General features: G+C 45.3%; 1 protein-coding gene across 2 annotated transcripts in view; it reads right to left on the bottom strand.

Moving 5' to 3' along the window:
- The window catches only part of LOC139412977 (vang-like protein 1), a 49,374-nt gene that overhangs the window by 14,074 nt on the left and 16,671 nt on the right, over nt 1–18,629 (bottom strand). For both annotated transcript variants that reach the window (XM_071159911.1, XM_071159910.1), the window contains exons 3-4: nt 14,303–14,432; nt 907–1,338 (exon numbers count right to left, since the gene is read on the bottom strand). In XM_071159911.1, coding sequence (XP_071016012.1) covers nt 907–1,338; nt 14,303–14,432 — 562 coding nt within the window. The remainder of the gene's footprint in view (nt 1–906; nt 1,339–14,302; nt 14,433–18,629) is intronic.

The following is an 18,629-nucleotide window of genomic DNA, read 5'->3' as shown; positions in this document are numbered from 1 at the left end:
TTGCTTCTCAGCCAAGGAAGTGAGCTCACTCACAATTTTGTCTAAGAACACATCCTCCGAGAGCAACTTCTCCCATCCATCCAGGAACAGTTTGGTGATGAACAATGCCTTTTCCAGCATGATGGAGCACCTTGCCATAAGGGAAAAGTGATAACTAAGTGGCTCAGGGAACAAAACATCAATATTTTAGGTCCATGGCCAGGAAACTCCCCAGACCTTAATCCCATTAAGAACTTGTGGTCAATCCTCAAGAGGCGGGTGGACAAACAAAACCTCACAAATTCTGACAAACTTCAAGCATTGATTATGCAAGAATGGGCTGCCATCAGTGTGGCCCAGAAGTTAATTGACAGCATGCCAGGGCGGATTGCAGAGGTCTTGAAAATGAAGGGTCAACACTGCAAATATTGACTCTTTGCATCAACTAATCAACTAATTGTCAATAAAAGCCTTTGACCCTTATCAAATGCTTGTAATTACACTTCAGTATTCCATAGTAACATCTGACAAAAAATATCTAAACACACTGAGGCAGCAAACTTTGTGAAAATTAGTGTGTGTCATTCTCAAAACTTTTGGCCACAACTGTAGGAACACACCAGTGGAGGCTGCAGAGGGGAGGACGGCTCATAATAATGGCTGGAACAGAGCGAATGGAATAGCAGACACATAGAAACCATGTGTTACATAACATTCCACTGATTCCGCTCCAATCATTACCACGAGCCCGTCCTCCCCAATTAAGGTGCCACCAACCTCCTGTGGTACACACACATTCATGACAAGAGATTTACACAGATGAAAGCAATGACGTACAAACTGAATACTTGAAGAGGCAGATGTGGTGGCCAGTAATTAGACGCATTACAAACACTGAGTGTGAGTCTCTCTCTCGCTCTGCTGTACCTGGGAGTCCAGTATCCTTACGCCATAGAACAGCCAGTAGGACACGACGAACAGCAGCACCAGCACGGCCAGCAGCGCTCTGAACACAAACACCCGGGGCAGGCCGGCGCGCGGAGCCCGGAAGAACAGCGCCCACACGGCCAACAGCAGTATCAACAGCTTAAACGCCACGGAAATAAAGAGGCCCTCGCAGGCCGTGCCGCACACCAGGAGCTTGTCAGGCCAGAGGAGGTGGGGGAGAGCCAGGAAGGCCAGGGGAGTGAGGAAGACCAGCAGGCCCAGAACCACAGCCAGGGTCAGGCTAAAGTAGCGCCGGCAGTCCAGGCCCACGCTGTCCTCCAGGTCCTTGGTGATCCGGACAATGTCCTCCTGGGACAGGCTGTGTTCCGACGTCCCCGTGACGGCCGTGGTGGTCTCACCCCAGTTGTCATCCTGGGAGGAGGGGTGGGGGGGGGGGGGGAGAAAGAGAGAAGAGTCCGTGTTAAATACTGTAGCATATGAGCATGTTACTACTAGAGTCATATTTATTAGAGACAGGAAAAGTTATACATCTGGCAAGTCAGGCTGGAATTGTCTACTCTAGGCTCATTTCTATAGACAGCTTAAAGCTGTGCTCATTTCCGTTCAAAAGTCAACCAGGGAGGGGAGGACGAGCAAACAAAGAGCTAGAGAACAAGAGAAAGAAAGATGGGAAATGGAAAAAGAAAACAGAATGGACTGACTGCCTGGGGTACGCGAGGCGAGGCGCTGACGTCTGTGTTTTCTGGCAACCACAGATAATAAAGGTCATTTGTGACTGGCGAGAGCTACTAAAACAACACAGATAAGAGCCTTTATAACACTGTACCAACACAGGCCCACAGTGTAGACTGCTAACTGAGCTGACAGAGAGGGCTACCCAATACAAACCAACAGGGAGACTGGACAGACAAGACCAGAGACCAGAGAGATCTATCCATCTTGCTGCTCTTTCCCTAGTTCCCCAACGACAACAGATGGAGCCTGATTTGATTTCCTCAGCAGACTCCAATTTAAATCAGCAGGCAGCTAAAAATAGCACAGAGGGGAGAAAAAGGGAATTCATACAGGATGCATTTACCATCCATCTGAGATAGGGGACTGCACAGTGTGTGTGTGTGTGGGTTCTCTCTGTCCCATGGCCCTAGGAGTTAAAACAGCACAGGATGGGCAGAAGGAGGCAGAACACTAGAAGGCCAAGCTTTACAGAGACACTCTATCCCCAGTCGGAAAGATGCAGCATCCACAGTTAATATCCCACTGTAATCAGGCCAGCTCCTACTGCAGTGTCCAGAGACAAACTACATTTAGTTCAATGTTGCTGTTGTGGGTTCAATACGTTAGAAGCGTATTTGATGTCCCTATCCCAAGCCCCTTACAGACAACCCACCATGGTTATTACATTGTGTTCAACTTCAAAAGGAGGTCAAAATTGAATGAAGTCAGAGAGCACCAAGTGAGACATTTAAAATCAAATTGTATGTCACATGCGTAGAATACAACAGGTGAAAACCTTCGTGAAATGATTACTTACAAGCCCTTAACCAACAACGCAGTTAAGAAAAATATCTACAAAAATAAGAAATAAAAGTAACAAATAATTAAGAGCAGCAGTAAAATAACAATAGCATGACTATATACAGGGGATACTGGTACAGAGTCAATGTGGAGGCTATATACAGGGGGTACCGGTACAGAGTCAATGTGGAGGCTATATACAGGGGGTACCGGTACAGAGTCAATGTGGAGGCTATATACAGGGGGTACCGGTACAGAGTCAATGTGGAGGCTATATACAGGGGGTAGGGGTACCGGTACAGAGTCAATGTGGAGGCTATATACAGGGGGTACCGGTACAGAGTCCGTGTGGAGGCTATATACAGGGGGTACCGGGACAGAGTCAATGTGGAGGCTATATACAGGGGGTACCGGGACAGAGTCAATGTGGAGGCTATATACAGGGGGTACCGGTACAGAGTCAATGTGGAGGCTATATACAGGGGGTACCAGTACAGAGTCAATGTGGAGGCTATATACAGGGGGTACCGGTACAGAGTCAATGTGGAGGCTATATACAGGGGGTACCGGTACAGAGTCAATGTGGAGGCTATATACAGGGGGTACCGGTACAGAGTCAATGTGGAGGCTATATACAGGGGGTATCGGTACAGAGTCAATGTGGAGGCTATATACAGGGGGTACCGGTACAGAGTCAATGTGGAGGCTATATACAGGGGGTACCTGTATATAGGAGTCTTATGGCTTGGGGTAGAAGCTGTTTAGAAGCCTCTTGGACCTAGACTTGGCGCTCCGGTACCGCTTGCCGTGTGGTAGTAGAGAGAACAGTCTATGACATGGGTGGATGGAGTCTGACCGTTTTTAGGGCCTTCCTCTGACGCCAACTGGTATAGAGGTCCTGGATGGCAGGAAGCTTGGCACCAGTGATGCACTGGGCTGTACACACTACCCTCTGTAGTGCCTTGCAGTCGGAGGCCGAGCAGTTGCCATACCAGGCAGTGATGCAACCAGTCAGGATGCCAGGATGCTCTCGATGGTGCAGCTGTAGAACCTTTTGAGGATCTGAGGACCCATGCCAAATCTTTTCAGTCTCCTGAGGGGGAATAGGTTGTGTCTTTGGTGATGTGTACGCCATAGAAACTACACCTCCATCGCTCCTCCATTCCTACAGGCTGAATTCCATCCATTTAGTAATAAAACCTCTTATATCATGACTTTCTGGCAATTCAAGCAGGCCAAGGGAGGGGTTGACGACACAGTCAAATGTCCAGGTTCTTATCTGAAACAGTAAAACTGACCCACCTAACGGATACCATTCCTGATACAATCCTGACCGATAACACAACCTGACAGTCGTAAATACCCATTAGTCCAGTGAGTCTGGCCTCCAGAGAATAATCCTTATAATGGACCAATGGGTAGGCTGTAAATCAGTGTAGAGCTGCTGTATGACCTTTGGGGCGAGGAGGTCACAGGGTCAAGACAAAGGTGGTTGTTATGTAACTGCACATTTGCATTTAGGTGGAAAACAAACATCCACATCTGATTGAATGTTCAGGTCACATGGCTGGCTTGAATTGCACCATTCAACACTGGAACATATTTCAGTGCCATTTCAACAGTTCCCTGCTGTGATTTTGATATAGGAGTCAGCTGACCCCATTGTGTAGTTTCCGGGTGGTGTTGAGCATCAGCACCTTGACTCTACCACCACAGCCCATAGCCAAGTCTCCACCTCCCCACTGAACCAGGAAGAGCTGTGTGTCCACAGAGAACACACCAGGGTTATTACCTGACCTACAAACCCAAACCTGCCACAGTAATGAGTGGGGAAAGGGGTAGAGGGGGGCAGAAAGGGGTAAAGGGGGGCAGAAAGGGGTAAAGGGGGGCAGACAAAATAGCGAGAGAGGAGAGCCGAAGGGAGACAGGAGAAAAGGGGAATGAGAGAGAAGGGAGAGGGATTGTAGAGTATTACATCCCCCACACACACACCTGTCAGGCCTATCCACAACATCCACCCTAATCAGAAACCTGCGGTGATTCACCAACACCTCTATGGTGGTGGGGGAGGGGTTATACAGTGAAAAGTCAGCTGAACAGCCATTGAAACACGCTGACACACATTCAGAAAGAGAGGGGAGAGGGGTTGGGTATAAATGCAGAATACTTTTTGGTTGAACGCATTCAGTTGTGCAACTGACTAGGTATATCCCCACTTCCCTTTCACACATGCAAAAAATCCAAACATTTTCACTCAGGACTACTTTCATTCTATTATAAAAAATAAAGAGACAATCAGGAAGGAAATGTTTGTCAAACCAAAGTGTAGAAATATTAATGTTGCCAACCATTCAGTGTGTGTGTGTGTGTGTGTGTGTGTGTTACTAACGTGTCACCGGTGGGAATCTTTCTCCACATACACCTTAAGTGAAATACAGTAACACTATGCGTGACTATAAATACAAGCTATTGTCTCCAATGTCTCAGCCTCCAGTATTTATGCTGCAGTAGTTTATGTGTCGGGGGGCTAGGGTCAGTTTGTTATACCTGGAGTACTTCTCCTGTCCTATTTGGTGTCCTGTGTGAATTTAAGTGTTCTCTCTCCAATTCTCTCTTTCTCTCTCTCGGAGGACCTGAGCCCTAGGACCATGCCTCAGGACTACCTGACATGATGACTCCTTGCTGTCCCCAGTCCACCTGGCCGTGCTGCTGCTCCAGTTTCAACTGTCCTGCCTTATTATTATTATTATTATTATTATTATTATTATTATTATTATTATTATTATTATTCGACCATGCTGGTCATTTATGAACATTTGAACATCTTGGCCATGTTCTGTTATAATCTCCACCCGGCACAGCCAGAAGAGGACTGGCCACCCCACATAGCCTGGTTCCTCTCTAGGTTTCTTCCTAGGTTTTGGCCTTTCTAGGGAGTTTTTCCTAGCCACCGTGCTTCTACACCTGCATTGCTTGCTGTTTGGGGTTTTAGGCTGGGTTTCTGTACAGCACTTTGAGATATCAGCTGATGTACGAAGGGCTATATAAATACATTTGATTTGATTTGAATGTTAAATCACATGTCCATAAAAAAGGGCTGTGTGCTGCTGTGGTCTGTGGGGTAGATCAAACAGGGCCCTTTGCTCAGAGACGGAGCACAAGCACTCAACAGACTCCCGGGAAATGAGCGGTGTGGGGTTCTGTAAATATAGCAACGTACAGGGTACATTCCTAGAAGCTGTTAACATTCAGCCCCAACCACAGTTGACAAGCAATGCAAAGCAAACAAAGCTGCCGATTACATGTCAAGACAGAGAAGGTGGGCAGTAGCAATGTTCTACACGAACATGGAGGAAATAAGTGGAACAGTCAGGAACAAGGTGGGAGTTCAGACTGCCAGAAAGAGTCAGTAGAGATAAATAGGAGTTCTTCAGGTAAAATGATGACTTCTATTTAAACACTTGTCCTCTAACCCTCCTATCACATCGTGAGATGCAGCTCATTTTGAAATTCATGTAAAATGACCATAAGATTCCAGCTTTGTCATCACCGCCGTCATCACAGAGCAGATTTCTCCCTCCAAAAAGACGGCCATTTTTAAATCACTTCTAAAACAGTGGTCTCGCAGACAACAACAGCTACACCAAAAACACTGTCTCTCTCTGTATTTAACAAATGCACACTACTTGAACACGAATGGCTTGCCAGTTGCATGCATGTCAACTCCTTGGATCCAGACCTCAAATATCCACTTATATAGAAGGAAATGTTACAGCCCTTGGCCATCCAACACACAGTCCGTGGTTACTGTGTCTTACCTGGCCTGACTCTGTGCATGGCCCAGGGCTGAGAGCAGGAGTGTCCCCAGGTGGAGAGTTGGAGTCTTCCTCTTCCTTGGAGGTCTCCACCACCATCACCACCTCCACAGTCTCCATCAAAGCGGAGAGCTCATGTCGACACGGCAAACTTTAACGTGTAACAGCGTCGCCCGGCCAGGACAGGGAGAAGAGAGATGATGCATCTCTCCACTCGGAGACAACGTGTAACAGCGTCGCCCGGCCAGGACAGGGAGAAGAGAGATGATGCATCTCTCCACTCGGAGACAACGTGTAACAGCGTCGCCCGGCCAGGACAGGGAGAAGCTTGGCCATAGAGATCCAGCTAGTGCATCTCTCCACTCGGAGACAACCTACACTGCTGCAGCCTCACCACTAGATCTCCATCACTCTCCGAGAGAGATTGTACTGTATGGGCTGTGTGTCTCTGGGTTTAATGTACAGGCTTTGAAAAGCAACACACACACACACACACAGAGACAGAGAGACATCACATGGGATGTCCTAATAGCAGTGAGATGGGGGGGTGAAAAGGCCAGTGGAGGATGAAGAGGGGGTCCATTAAACAAACAGCCGTGCCCCCCAGAGAGAGAGAGAGCAAACAAAATAATAAACCAGTTAGGCTCAGAGGGTTCCTGCCTGCCACCCCATTATACACATCTTTAAACGCTCTTTTCTATTCCTTCACTTCCCTGGGGCAACTTCTCTCATTCTCTCTCTGCTCATCTTTGCTCCAGTGAAAACCACTCTGTCCATTCCTTCTGAGCCACTGAGCACTGCAGTGATGGTGTTACGACTTCCCTGATCCCTCGTCAGCAAAGGGCCTGACGAGGGATCTGGGCGGTTCGGGCCAACAAATGAACACACAGTGACGATGACAGTCTTTGTACGGATGAACTGTTCATAGACATTGGATTGCAGGGTTTTAGCAGCCTCTATGTAGGATGACAATACAACCACACAGTCACACCAACGTTAGAAGACACCTTGCTACTAAAAGACGGAGACGTCCTTAAAATATTGAAACTCTTCAGATTCAAGTAAAACGCAGATCTCCAAAAGGACTGGAGTGGACATAGTAACTCACTTCCTGTGTGAAGAAGCGACGTCATTAGGGTTGCACATTTTGGGGAATATTCAGAGGTGGAACATTTCCATGGGAATTAATTGTAGATGTTTTTTGCATTGGATTTAAATACCATATCATAAGGGAGACAGAAACATAACCATTTTTCCTTATAAGTAGACATAATTGCAAATGATTAAATCCTTCCAATAGAAATAAAATGTAAAAAAATTGTTACGAATTGAACTTTAATTAAATGAGTTGACTCGTCACATGGGATGATTTCACTGAACAACAAAAGGGAATATTGAATGATCCCCAATGATCCATCGCATCTCCCAAAAATGTTTTCAACATACGTCTAAAAATGATAAACTAGCAACTAAACCTTTGGTTGTCTTCCTCTCAGGCTTCCATGTCTTCTCCCTGGACCTCCTCAATGTCCACCTCTTGAACATCAGACTCTGAGGCCTCATCTTCACTGTCATTTTCCAACCTTGCTGAGGATGGCTATTTGTCAGGCTCAAAAAGACTCAAAGTTTCCCAGGTGGCCACCAATTATTCAACCCTTGTGTTGGTCAGCCTGTTGTGTGCTTTGGTGTGTGTGTTCCCAAACAAGGACCAGTTGCGATCTGAGGCAACTGATGTTGGTGGGATTTGGAGGATGGTGGAGGCAACAGAGAAAGAGCCTCTGATCCACAAAGTCCCTTCCACCAGGTTGCTGATGAGATATATCTGGAGTATTTCTCCTGTCTTATCCTGTGTCCTGTGAGAATTCAAGTACGCTCCCTCTAATTCGCTCTCTCTGAGGACCTGAGCCCTAGGACCATGCCTCAGGACTACCTGGCCTGCTGACTTCATGCTATCCCCAGTCCACCTGGTCATGCTTTCAACTGTTCTGCCTGGGGCTATGGAACCCTGACCTGTTCACTGGATGTGCTACCTTGTCCCGGACCTTCTGTTTTGGACTCACGCTCTACCGCACCCGCTGTCTCTGAATGATCGGCTATGAAAGGCCAACTGACATTTGCTCCTGAGGTGCTGTCCTGTTGCACTCTCTACAACCACAGTGATTATTATTATCTGACCAGGCTGGTCACCTATGAATGTTTGAACATCTTGGCCATGTTCTGTTATAATCTCCACCTGGCACAGCCAGAAGAGGACTGGCCACCCCTCAGAGCCTGGTTCCTCTCTAGGTTTCTTCCTAAGTTCCTGACTTTCAATGGAGTTTTTCCTAGCCACCGTGCTTCTACATCTGCATTGCTTGCTGTTTGGGGTTTTAGGCTGGGTTTCTGTACAGCACTTTGTGACATCGGCTGATGTAAAAAGGGCTTTATAAATACATTGATTGATTTTGTTGGCACAACTGCCGTATTGCATCTCCATCCCAAAGCCCTTGCTTGGAAGTGTACTTCGCCAGACTGCCAAGAAACCTTGCTCTCATCCAGGCCAAGGTGGCGAGACACTGTCGAGATGACACCATAGGCCTCGTTGATCTCTGCACCAGACAGGATGCTTTTGCCAGTATACTTGGGGTCCAACATGTACGCTCTTGTAGAATACTGGTTGAGGGGTGGAGATGATGTAGTTAATTATTCCTTGCCCACGAACATTCAACCACCCATCAGAGATGATTGCAATACAGTCTGCATTCTCTATGATTTGCCTGACTTTCACTTGAACTCTGCATCCAGAGTAGATAAAGCATGTCTGGTTGGAGGGGTGTATACTGGGTGAAGAACATTCAGAAATCTCTTCCAATACACATTGCCTGTGAGCATCAGAGGTGAACCAGTTGCATACACAGCTCGAGCAAGACATTCATTAGTATTTCTGACTACGTTCTTCCATTGAGTAAAAAAAACGTCTGATTCTAGGAGGACCATGAGCTGTTGCTGTCCATAAGGTGTCTAATTCATCATTTTCACCCCAAATAGAAGTGGAGGGACTTTGGTCAGAGGTTACTTGTTGTGAGCGCTGAGGGAACTTTATGCACTTGGCCAGATAATTCTGCATCTTTGTTGCATTCTTCACATATGATTTGGCACAGTATTTGCAAATGTACACAGCTTTCCTTTTACATTAGCAGCAGTGAAATGTCTCCACACATGAGATAGTGCCCGTGGCATTTTCCTGTAAAGATTTTTTTTAAATGAGTAAGAAACCCCAAATGCAATTCCATGTAGAGATAAATCTAACTGCTTAACTATTTATCTTACAAAGGAGTTGTTTAATGTTTTAAAATTAAACATGTATGGAAACAGGTGAATTAACACTCAGTTAGCAGGCTCAAGCAAGCTAAAACCCCAAAACAAACTAGCAGAAATTGTTAACAAGTTAGAAATGATTTAAACACACTTTGCTGTAGGCTACTATTTCTTAGTTAACAAAAAATAATGCATGTCGTATAAAATATATTCACCCCACCCAGTATTGGAATCAAAACTTACCAGAAAGCATGCAGTCCTTGGCTCAGACAGTGTAGTAGTGTGGGCTCAATAGCATCTAATTACTGTGCAAGATCTTGAGAATCAGCTGTATGCAGAGGTTGGCTTTGAATTGGGGATAGTTTAACCAAAATATGCCACAAGACCTAGAATTGCCATGTGTATCCCACAAAAAAGGTTCACTGTTATAGGCTAACGTTTTTAATGAATTTAAGCTAAATTCCCAAAATTAACTTCCCATGGAAAATCTCTGGAAAAATTCCAGAAACTTACCGGAAAGTTTCCGACCCTTTGCAACCCTAGACGTCTTCAACCACTTGTCTCCTGCATAGACGGCCTAGAAATCGCCTCAACCCCAAGAAAACCGTTCCAGAGCAAGGAACTTGCATGAGCAGAAAACACACAGAAACATGGAATAATTTTGTTTAAGAGACCTCAACTCGTAGAGAAGCAGAGACTCAACTCACCATGGAACAATGGGGGGTGTGGAAAAAGACATGAGAACAAGCCCCGTGCTGCATCCAAGGTCCCGACATCGCTACTACTGTACCTCGTACTTCCCCAACACAGACCTACCTGCACTCTGCTTAGAAATGCACTGTAGTCCTGTTGTTACCTCTTTGCCTAACCATCTCAGAGGACAGGCACTGCTTTAATTGGGCAGAGTTAAACTGGAGAGAGAGAGCGGGGTAGACAGGGGTGGGGATGTAGAGGTGCACATGTTATGGGGTTGGGGGATCAGAGGCTGACAGAGTTTAGTTTGATGTCCCGTTGGCACTGCCTCCATTCTGGGGGGGGGGACTACGCCTGTCCCCCTTTGGATTCTGCCTGCAGTAAATTACTACAAAGACCAATTGGCAGCCTAAAACTTTGTTTTTTTTTTGCCACTAAGCCGGATTCTCATTCACTTCAAAGCCGAGGTCAGGTAGTACACGATCATCACACAGATGTGAACACGTGCACTGGGGAGTACATGTGCAGCACACTGTGTAATGTGCCTTTATAAAACAGAATTAGCCTACATAACACAAACAAGCTTTGAGGTGGAGGCCTGGAATGAGTCACACACACACACACACACACACACACACACACACGAGTACCATGTCTAATTGTTGGGTTCTAAGGATTCTGATTTCATTGACATCCCGTGAACTATAAATAAAGTTGGATCCACTTTCTATTTTCAAACAGTCCTCTGTCTGTGTCAGCAGGAGAGGTGGGAGGTGGAGGGCTGTTCATTCTCAAAGAATGCTTCTTGGCTCTTACATATCATGTTTCTCCTGGGTGCCACTTCACATAATGGTGGAGCAGAAAGGACCTAGAGTGCATTCCTCAGATGCACAACTCTTATACCCGAGAGTACTTCAGAAGTCACCATTCCACATCTATGGTCTACCGTTACAACACTGATATAATGTATCATACGTGTATGCGAGTAGTCAAGACGAATAGGGACCGCTACTGTTCTCTCGACTGGAGAGGGTTGAGAGTCAGCATAGCCTGGAGGCTGGAGCTTTGGACTGGTTCCCTCAATGGCAGCGGTTCAATATTGTAGCAAACTGCTCTGTTCAAACATCACTGCAGAATCACCTAGAGCTGCAAGCTCATAAAACTGTCAAGGCAAATGATGAGAAAATGGAGCATATTGAGACCAACGCCCTGATTTGCCAATTCAAATACTGTACCCAAACACACAATGACAAACATACCGTATAAAGTATTTACTGTGTCACACAACAAGTTTTCATGACATGCTCAACAGCAAACAACCCGAAACACACACAGTCACACACACATGCACCCTGACACACACAGTTCTTTCTGGAAGGCTGGTTATAGCAGAGTAACAGAGGGACACAGCTACACTGAGAGGTCACAGCTTGCTGAGGGCTGGCACCCTCCTGACAAACACAGCCCCTGCATCTGGGCTCACACACCGTGTCAAAGACACCACACAGTACACTCACACAGTGTCAAAACACAGAAGATACTCACACATACACAGCGCTACAGCCAACCCCCAGACACACACACTAACCAATTACACAAGGTGAAAAGCACGTGAGTATGTCTGGATACATATTTCCAGAAAATAAACTTCCAAATTCAAAAGGACAGTCCAATGCACGGTTAAAAAGTTGTGCAGCCGGTCTATACTAGGGATATGCGCGGTTAAAAAGTTGTGCAGCCGGTCTATACTAGGGATATGCGCGGTTAAAAAGTTGTGCAGCCGGTCTATACTAGGGATATGCGCGGTTAAAAAGTTGTGCAGCCGGTCTATACTAGGGATATGCGCGGTTAAAAAGTTGTGCAGCCGGTCTATACTAGGTATATGCGCGGTTAAAAAGTTGTGCAGCCGGTCTATACTAGGGATATGCGCGGTTAAAAAGTTGTGCAGCCGGCCTATACTAGGGATATGCGCGGTTAAAAAGTTGTGCAGCCGGTCTATACTAGGGATATGCGCGGTTAAAAAGTTGTGCAGCCGGTCTATACTAGGGATATGCGCGGTTAAAAAGTTGTGCAGCCGGTCTATACTAGGGATATGCGCGGTTAAAAAGTTGTGCAGCCGGTCTATACTAGGGATATGCACGGTTAAAAAGTTGTGCAGCCGGTCTATACTAGGGATATGCACGGTTAAAAAGTTGTGCAGCCGGTCTATACTAGGGATATGCACGGTTAAAAAGTTGTGCAGCCGGTCTATACTAGGGATATGCACGGTTAAAAAGTCGTGCTGCCGGTCTATACTAGGGATATGCACGGTTAAAAAGTTGTGCAGCCGGTCTATACTAGGGATATGCACGGTTACTTGAATATTAGAATATCCGGACGGATATTCATTTTAGCAAGCAAAAATTATCGGCCTATTTTAACACTGAAAAAACTAAATAAAATGTTAATATCCATGTGATGTGACAATGCTACATACAAGGATATACCATGACATTTCAAATTATTCATTTAATAAAAACAAACTTTTCAATGTAGTTTTTATGACGCGACCCACAAAAAGACTGGTAGCCTTCGCGTATGTAGCTTGTTGTTTATGCCTTTCACTAATGCAATGCAAGATGGATTAAAATAACAGAATTAAAAGCTAGCAAAATGAGAAGTGGTAGGCTACAACGAACTACCAACAGGTAGGCTGTTTTATCTGAATGGGGTTGGGGAGAAAGAGTAGCATGTGGCCTCAATTAGCCTAGCCAGCTATAGTTGGCTAGCTTAGCTAGCTTCTCTAGGCTACTCCAGTCAAGATAGATATGGGAGGCTGCTACAAATCAGCTAGTCTTGGCTATAGCCGAGTTGCATTGGCTACTGCTTCTTGCTCTCCTCCCCCCCGCACAGACGTTACACACACACCGCCTTAGCCACCTTAGTGAGTGGTAACGAGCGCAGCCCTGTACTGTGGGGACTGTGAGACCGGCAGGGCATAGCTTTTAACACAGCAGCTCCTCTCCATCTCTGAGGAGATTCCCAGAGAGCCTGTATTATTCTGACTGATGCCTATAGTACGCCCGTCAGCATTACCTCAGGCAGGGTGGGCCACAACATGAACACATATACTGAGTGAGTACTGCTGTTCGCTGGCAAATCCTGTTGAGGCGCTTAATATATCACACACACACACACACACGTGCGTACATACATGAACAGTACTAAAACACACCCTGTGTCGTGCGCACAAGTCTTGTTCATCCCGAGGAAGGGAGTTTGTCGAGTGGGTCAGTAAGGGTTATTGTAATGGTGAGAGAAGGGCTGGTAGTGGCAGTGTTGTTCTGGGCTATACTCCACTGTAGTGAATATAGAATTTGCACGTGAACGGCAAAATCTCTTGTCCTCCAGTCTGTGTATAAGCCATAACATCTGGATCTGTCCAACTGTCTGTCTTGCTGTTAACATCTATTTTTATATCCCTCCCTCCATCTCTTCAAGGGCCAGGCAGACCTAGCACTCAAAGCCCACTTTCAGCAGTACTTTATCAGCCAAAGCCTGAAACCCTTAAAGCCAGAGTGCCCAGTGTTTAACACCAGAGACTATGTGCACATTGATCAGCTTGCTGTACAACACAAAGGGACATAAACATACTGTGTGTAATCTGAAAGCCTCAATCAGGCCTGTGAAGTCCTCAGCTCAACCAGAAAGGCACAGGGCTTACCCGGACAGTAGATAGACTCACTCCCATGAGGGGATTTATACATTTGTATTACAAAGAAGTTGTTTACCATAAATCCAACTACAAGCACTGATAAACAGCCACGTGAGCCGAGCTGTCCACCGGTGCATACTGTATGTGTCTGTGCCTTTATGATTAAATTACCATCAAAATGAGGCATTGCACAATAAATTCAAAATCAGGGGAAAAAAAACAAACATAGAAATACAGAAATTTAAAAGTTAAGGAGTTGTCATGTGAAAAAAAAGGTCAAGTTCATATTTGGAGGGTTTCCAGCAATGTGGTTTGTTGCCTGTCTGGGCTGTGTGGGCTGTGTGAGCAGGGATTGGCCTACCTGGACCTCCTCCCCCAGTACAGACGAGTCTCCCAGCAGCGGTTCTGCTGGCGGTGCGTTGATGGTGACAGACTTCTCCGAGCGGCTGCCATCCTTGCTGCGAGACTTGTGGTGGTCGCGGCTGCGTTCCCTGAGAAACAACGACAGGTACACCGGGTGAGTCGACGGGTACGGGGTTACCATGACAACGGAGGAGAGGAAGAGAGCATGTCGGCGTGGCGATAGCAATGGACTGCCACACACTGGATTTCAAGCAAAACCAAATGTTATTTCTCTCTTTGGTTCCCATTCTCTCCCTCTTTCCTCCATAGCGTCAGCAACAACAGGGTTAAAGGAGCCATCATCCCCTACGACATTAATCCTGCTGGCTTTTACTTTGAATTTCTTTAATTAGTCTTTTCTCACAGTGAACGTCTGCAGGGGCTTAGCTGAAAACTCAGACACACACAAAAACGCTAGAACAGGCAGATGCTGTTTGAATCAGAAAAGAGGACCAGGGGCCAAGGGGAATAGAGGACCAGAGGAATAGGGGACCAGAGGAATAGAGGACTAGGGAACCAGAGGAATAGGGGACCAGAGGAATAGAGGACTAGGGAACCAGGGGAATAGAGGACCAGGGGACCAGGGGACTAGGGAACCAGAGGAATAGAGGACCAGGGGAATAGAGGACCAGGGGACCAGGGGAATAGAGGACTAGGGAACCAGGGGAATAGAGGACTAGGGAACCAGGGGAATAGAGGACTAGGGGACCAGAGGACCATTAATATAACTTAACCCTTCTTATGGGATGGGGGAGGGGGGGTGAATGAGCAAATAGGAAGCTGGGGATGTATAGGTGGCCATGATGGTATGAGGGCCAGATTGGGAATTTAGCCAGGACACTGGGCTTAACACTCCTACTCTTACAATAAGCTTTATAGGATCTTTAGTGACCACAGAGTCAGGACACCCGTTTAACGTCCCATCTGAAAGACGGCACCCTACACAGGGCAATGTCCACAATCACCGCCATGGGTTATTGGGATTATACATTTTTTGACAAGAGAAAAGTGTGCTTCATGCTGGCCCTCCAACACCACTTCCAGCAGTATCTAGTCTCCCATCCAGGGATCGACCAGGACCAACCCTGCTTAGCTTCAGAGGCAAGATAGCAGTGGGAGACTAGGGGAGCAGAAAACTAGGGGATTGGGGACCAGGAGAGTAGAGGACCAGGCCTTTACATGTTGATGCGTCTAAAGCATATTCCATTCCTTGCCTACCTCATGACCCAACTACTGCCAACTACCAACCAAACCGTTGTGAACTCTCCACTACTTCATCCCATGTTAAATCTCCCCGCGAGGCTCATTAGCATACTGACCCTCTTCACCTCCCCGCTCCCCAGATCCTGTGTGGGAGTGAGTGACAGACAGGGTTTCTCCATCCATCCACATACAGTACTTACTACACATGGTCTGTGACCACTGCAGCTCCGTCATGGCTCTACTACCCCGGACACTGAGGAGGCTCATCGCCCTCCCAGCCTCCACTAATCTGATCTCTACTCAATCCCATTATATTTCCATGGTACTGTGCTGTAGCTAGATACTCATGGTCTGGTCTGTTAGAGGGATAGCCATGGTACTGTATTGTACAGTAGCTAGATACTGCACCTTCTGGTCTGTTACAGAGGGGCAGTGTGAGAATAGAAGAGAGATGAGGAGAGAGAGAGAGAAACAGGCTAGTGTGGAGATAGCAGGGCAGGCTAGGTCTGATCTAATTTATCGAAGAGGGATTACGGGGGAAACAAACAAGTTACAGAATGAAAATTGTGTTACACGACATTATTAAAACCTCCAGGAATTGTAAATGCTAGACAACAAGGGCTGAATTCTAACCGGAGTGCCACCCAGTGACATCTACAAACAACTTCTGGGACAACCATGATTTAAAACACACACAAACCTCTAGTTATGATTAAGACCAAGTACAGTTCAAGATATTGCTGCCATTTTTCTTTTGACCCAAAATGTTAATTTCTTGTCCTCTGAGCTTATCTCCGTGTTAGGAGTCTTCTGTGAAGAATAGGGTTGCAAAGGGTCGGAAACTTTCTGGTAAATTTCCAGGAAATTCTTCTGAAAAATTTCCATGTGAAGTTACTTTTGGGAATTTTGCTTAAATTCATTAAAAACGTTAGCCTATAACAGTGAACCTTTTTTTGTGGGATACACATATGGCAATTCTAGGTCTTGTGGCATATTTTGGTTAAACTATCCCCGATTCAATGGAATTGCAACCCTCTGCATGTACAGTGCACTCTTCCATCACATGTACAGTGCACTCTTCCATCACATGCACAGCTGATTCTCAAGATATTGCACACTAATAAGATGCTATTGAGCCCAAACTACTACACTGTCTGAGCCAAGGACTATATGCTTTCTGGTATGTTTTGATTACAACACTGGGTGGGGTGAATATATTTCTTGTGACATACATGATTTTTTTGGTTAACTAGTAAATTGTAGCCTAAAGCAGTGTTTAAATCATTTCTAACATGTAAACAATTCCTACTAATTCGTTTTTGCTACCATGTGGGTTTTAGCTTGCTTGAGCCTGCTAACTGAGTTAATTCACCTGTTTCCATACATGTTTCATTTTAAAGCATTTATCTTTATCTTTCATCTTGGATGAAAAAATTATCCAAAACTAAACTGCCTATTTCTCAGGCCCTGAATCTAGACAATGCATATAATTGTCAGATTAGGATAGAAAACACTAAAAGTTTCCAAAACTGTCAAAATATTGTCTGAATATAACAGGACTGATATTGCAGGTAAAAACCAGAGGAAAATCCAACCAGGAAGTGCTGTTTTTCCTGAAACCTCAGTTCCATTGCATGCCTTCCCCCCATTTAAAGGGATATCAACCAGATTCCTTTCTCTATGGCTTAAGCATGGTGTGAACAGTCTTTAGACATAGTTTCACGCTTTTATTCTGAAAAATGAGCGAGAAAGATCACATCGCTTCATTGTATGGCTGGGTGCCACCAGAGTTTTGCATGCGCAATAACTTGGAGCAGACATTTTTTTCTCTCTCTCCTATTGAAAAAGCTACGGTCCGGTTGAAATATTATTGATTATTTATTGTAAAAACAACCTGAGGATCGATTATAAAAACGTTTGACGTTTCTACGAACTTTACGGATACTATTTGGAATTTGTCTGCCCCGTCGTGACCACTCGAGCCTGTGGATTTCTGAACAAAACGCGCCAAACAAATGGAGGTATTTTGGATATAAAAATAATCTTTATCGAACAAAAGGAACATTTATTGCGTAACTGGGAGTCTCATGAGTGCAAACATCCGAAGATCAAAGGTAAGCGATTAATTTTATTGCTTTTCTGACTTTCGTGGCCATTCTACTTTGCTGCTAGCTGTTTGTAATGTTTTGTCTGCTGAGAGAGATGTCCTAACAAACGCTTGGATAGCTTTTGCTGTAAAGCTTTTTTGAAATCTGACAAGCAAGGTGGATTAACAACAAGCTAAACTGTGTTTTGCTAAATTGCACTTGTGATTTCATGAAAATTAATTATTTTTAATTTGAATTTGGTGCTCTGCAATTCAGCGGATGTTGATGAAAATGATCCCGCTGAAGGGAACAGTGCGCCAAGAAGTTTGAATCTAACTGCTTAACTATTTATCTCTACATGGAATTGTATTGGTTGTTTTTTACTCAGATTTTTCAAATCTTTACAGGAAAATGCCACGGACACTATCTGATGTGTGGAGACATTTCAGTGCAGCTAATATAGAAGGAATAGCTGTGTACACTTGCAAATACTGTGCCAAATCATATGTGAAGAATGCAACAAAGATGCAGAATTATCTGGCCAAGTGCATAAAGTTTCCTCAACGCTCACAATAAGAAAAAGTCCCTCTACTTCTATTCGAGGTGAAAATGATGAATCAGACACCTTATCAATAGCAACAGCTCATAGTCCTCCTGGAATCAGAAGTTGTTTTTTTACTCAATGGAGGAACGTAGTCAGAGAAATGCTGATGAATGTCTTTCTCGAGCTGTGTATGCAACTGGTTCACCTCTGATGCTCACAGGCAATGTGTATTGGAAGAGATTTCTGAATGTTCTTCACCCAGTATACACCCCTCCAACCAGACATGCTTTATCTGCTAATTTGCAGAGTTCAGAGTTCAAGTGAAGGTCAAGCAAATCATAGAAAGCAGACTATTGCAATCATCTCTGATGGGTGGTTGAATGTTCGTGGACAAGGAATAGTTAACTACATCATCTCCACCCCTCAACCAGTATTCTACAAGAGAACAGACA

Source organism: Oncorhynchus clarkii, chromosome 7 (genome assembly GCF_045791955.1).
Source record: "Oncorhynchus clarkii lewisi isolate Uvic-CL-2024 chromosome 7, UVic_Ocla_1.0, whole genome shotgun sequence".
NCBI lineage: Eukaryota > Metazoa > Chordata > Actinopteri > Salmoniformes > Salmonidae > Oncorhynchus > Oncorhynchus clarkii.
The sequence above is the reverse complement of the archived record's forward strand: the minus strand, read 5'-3'. Positions and strand labels throughout refer to the sequence as shown.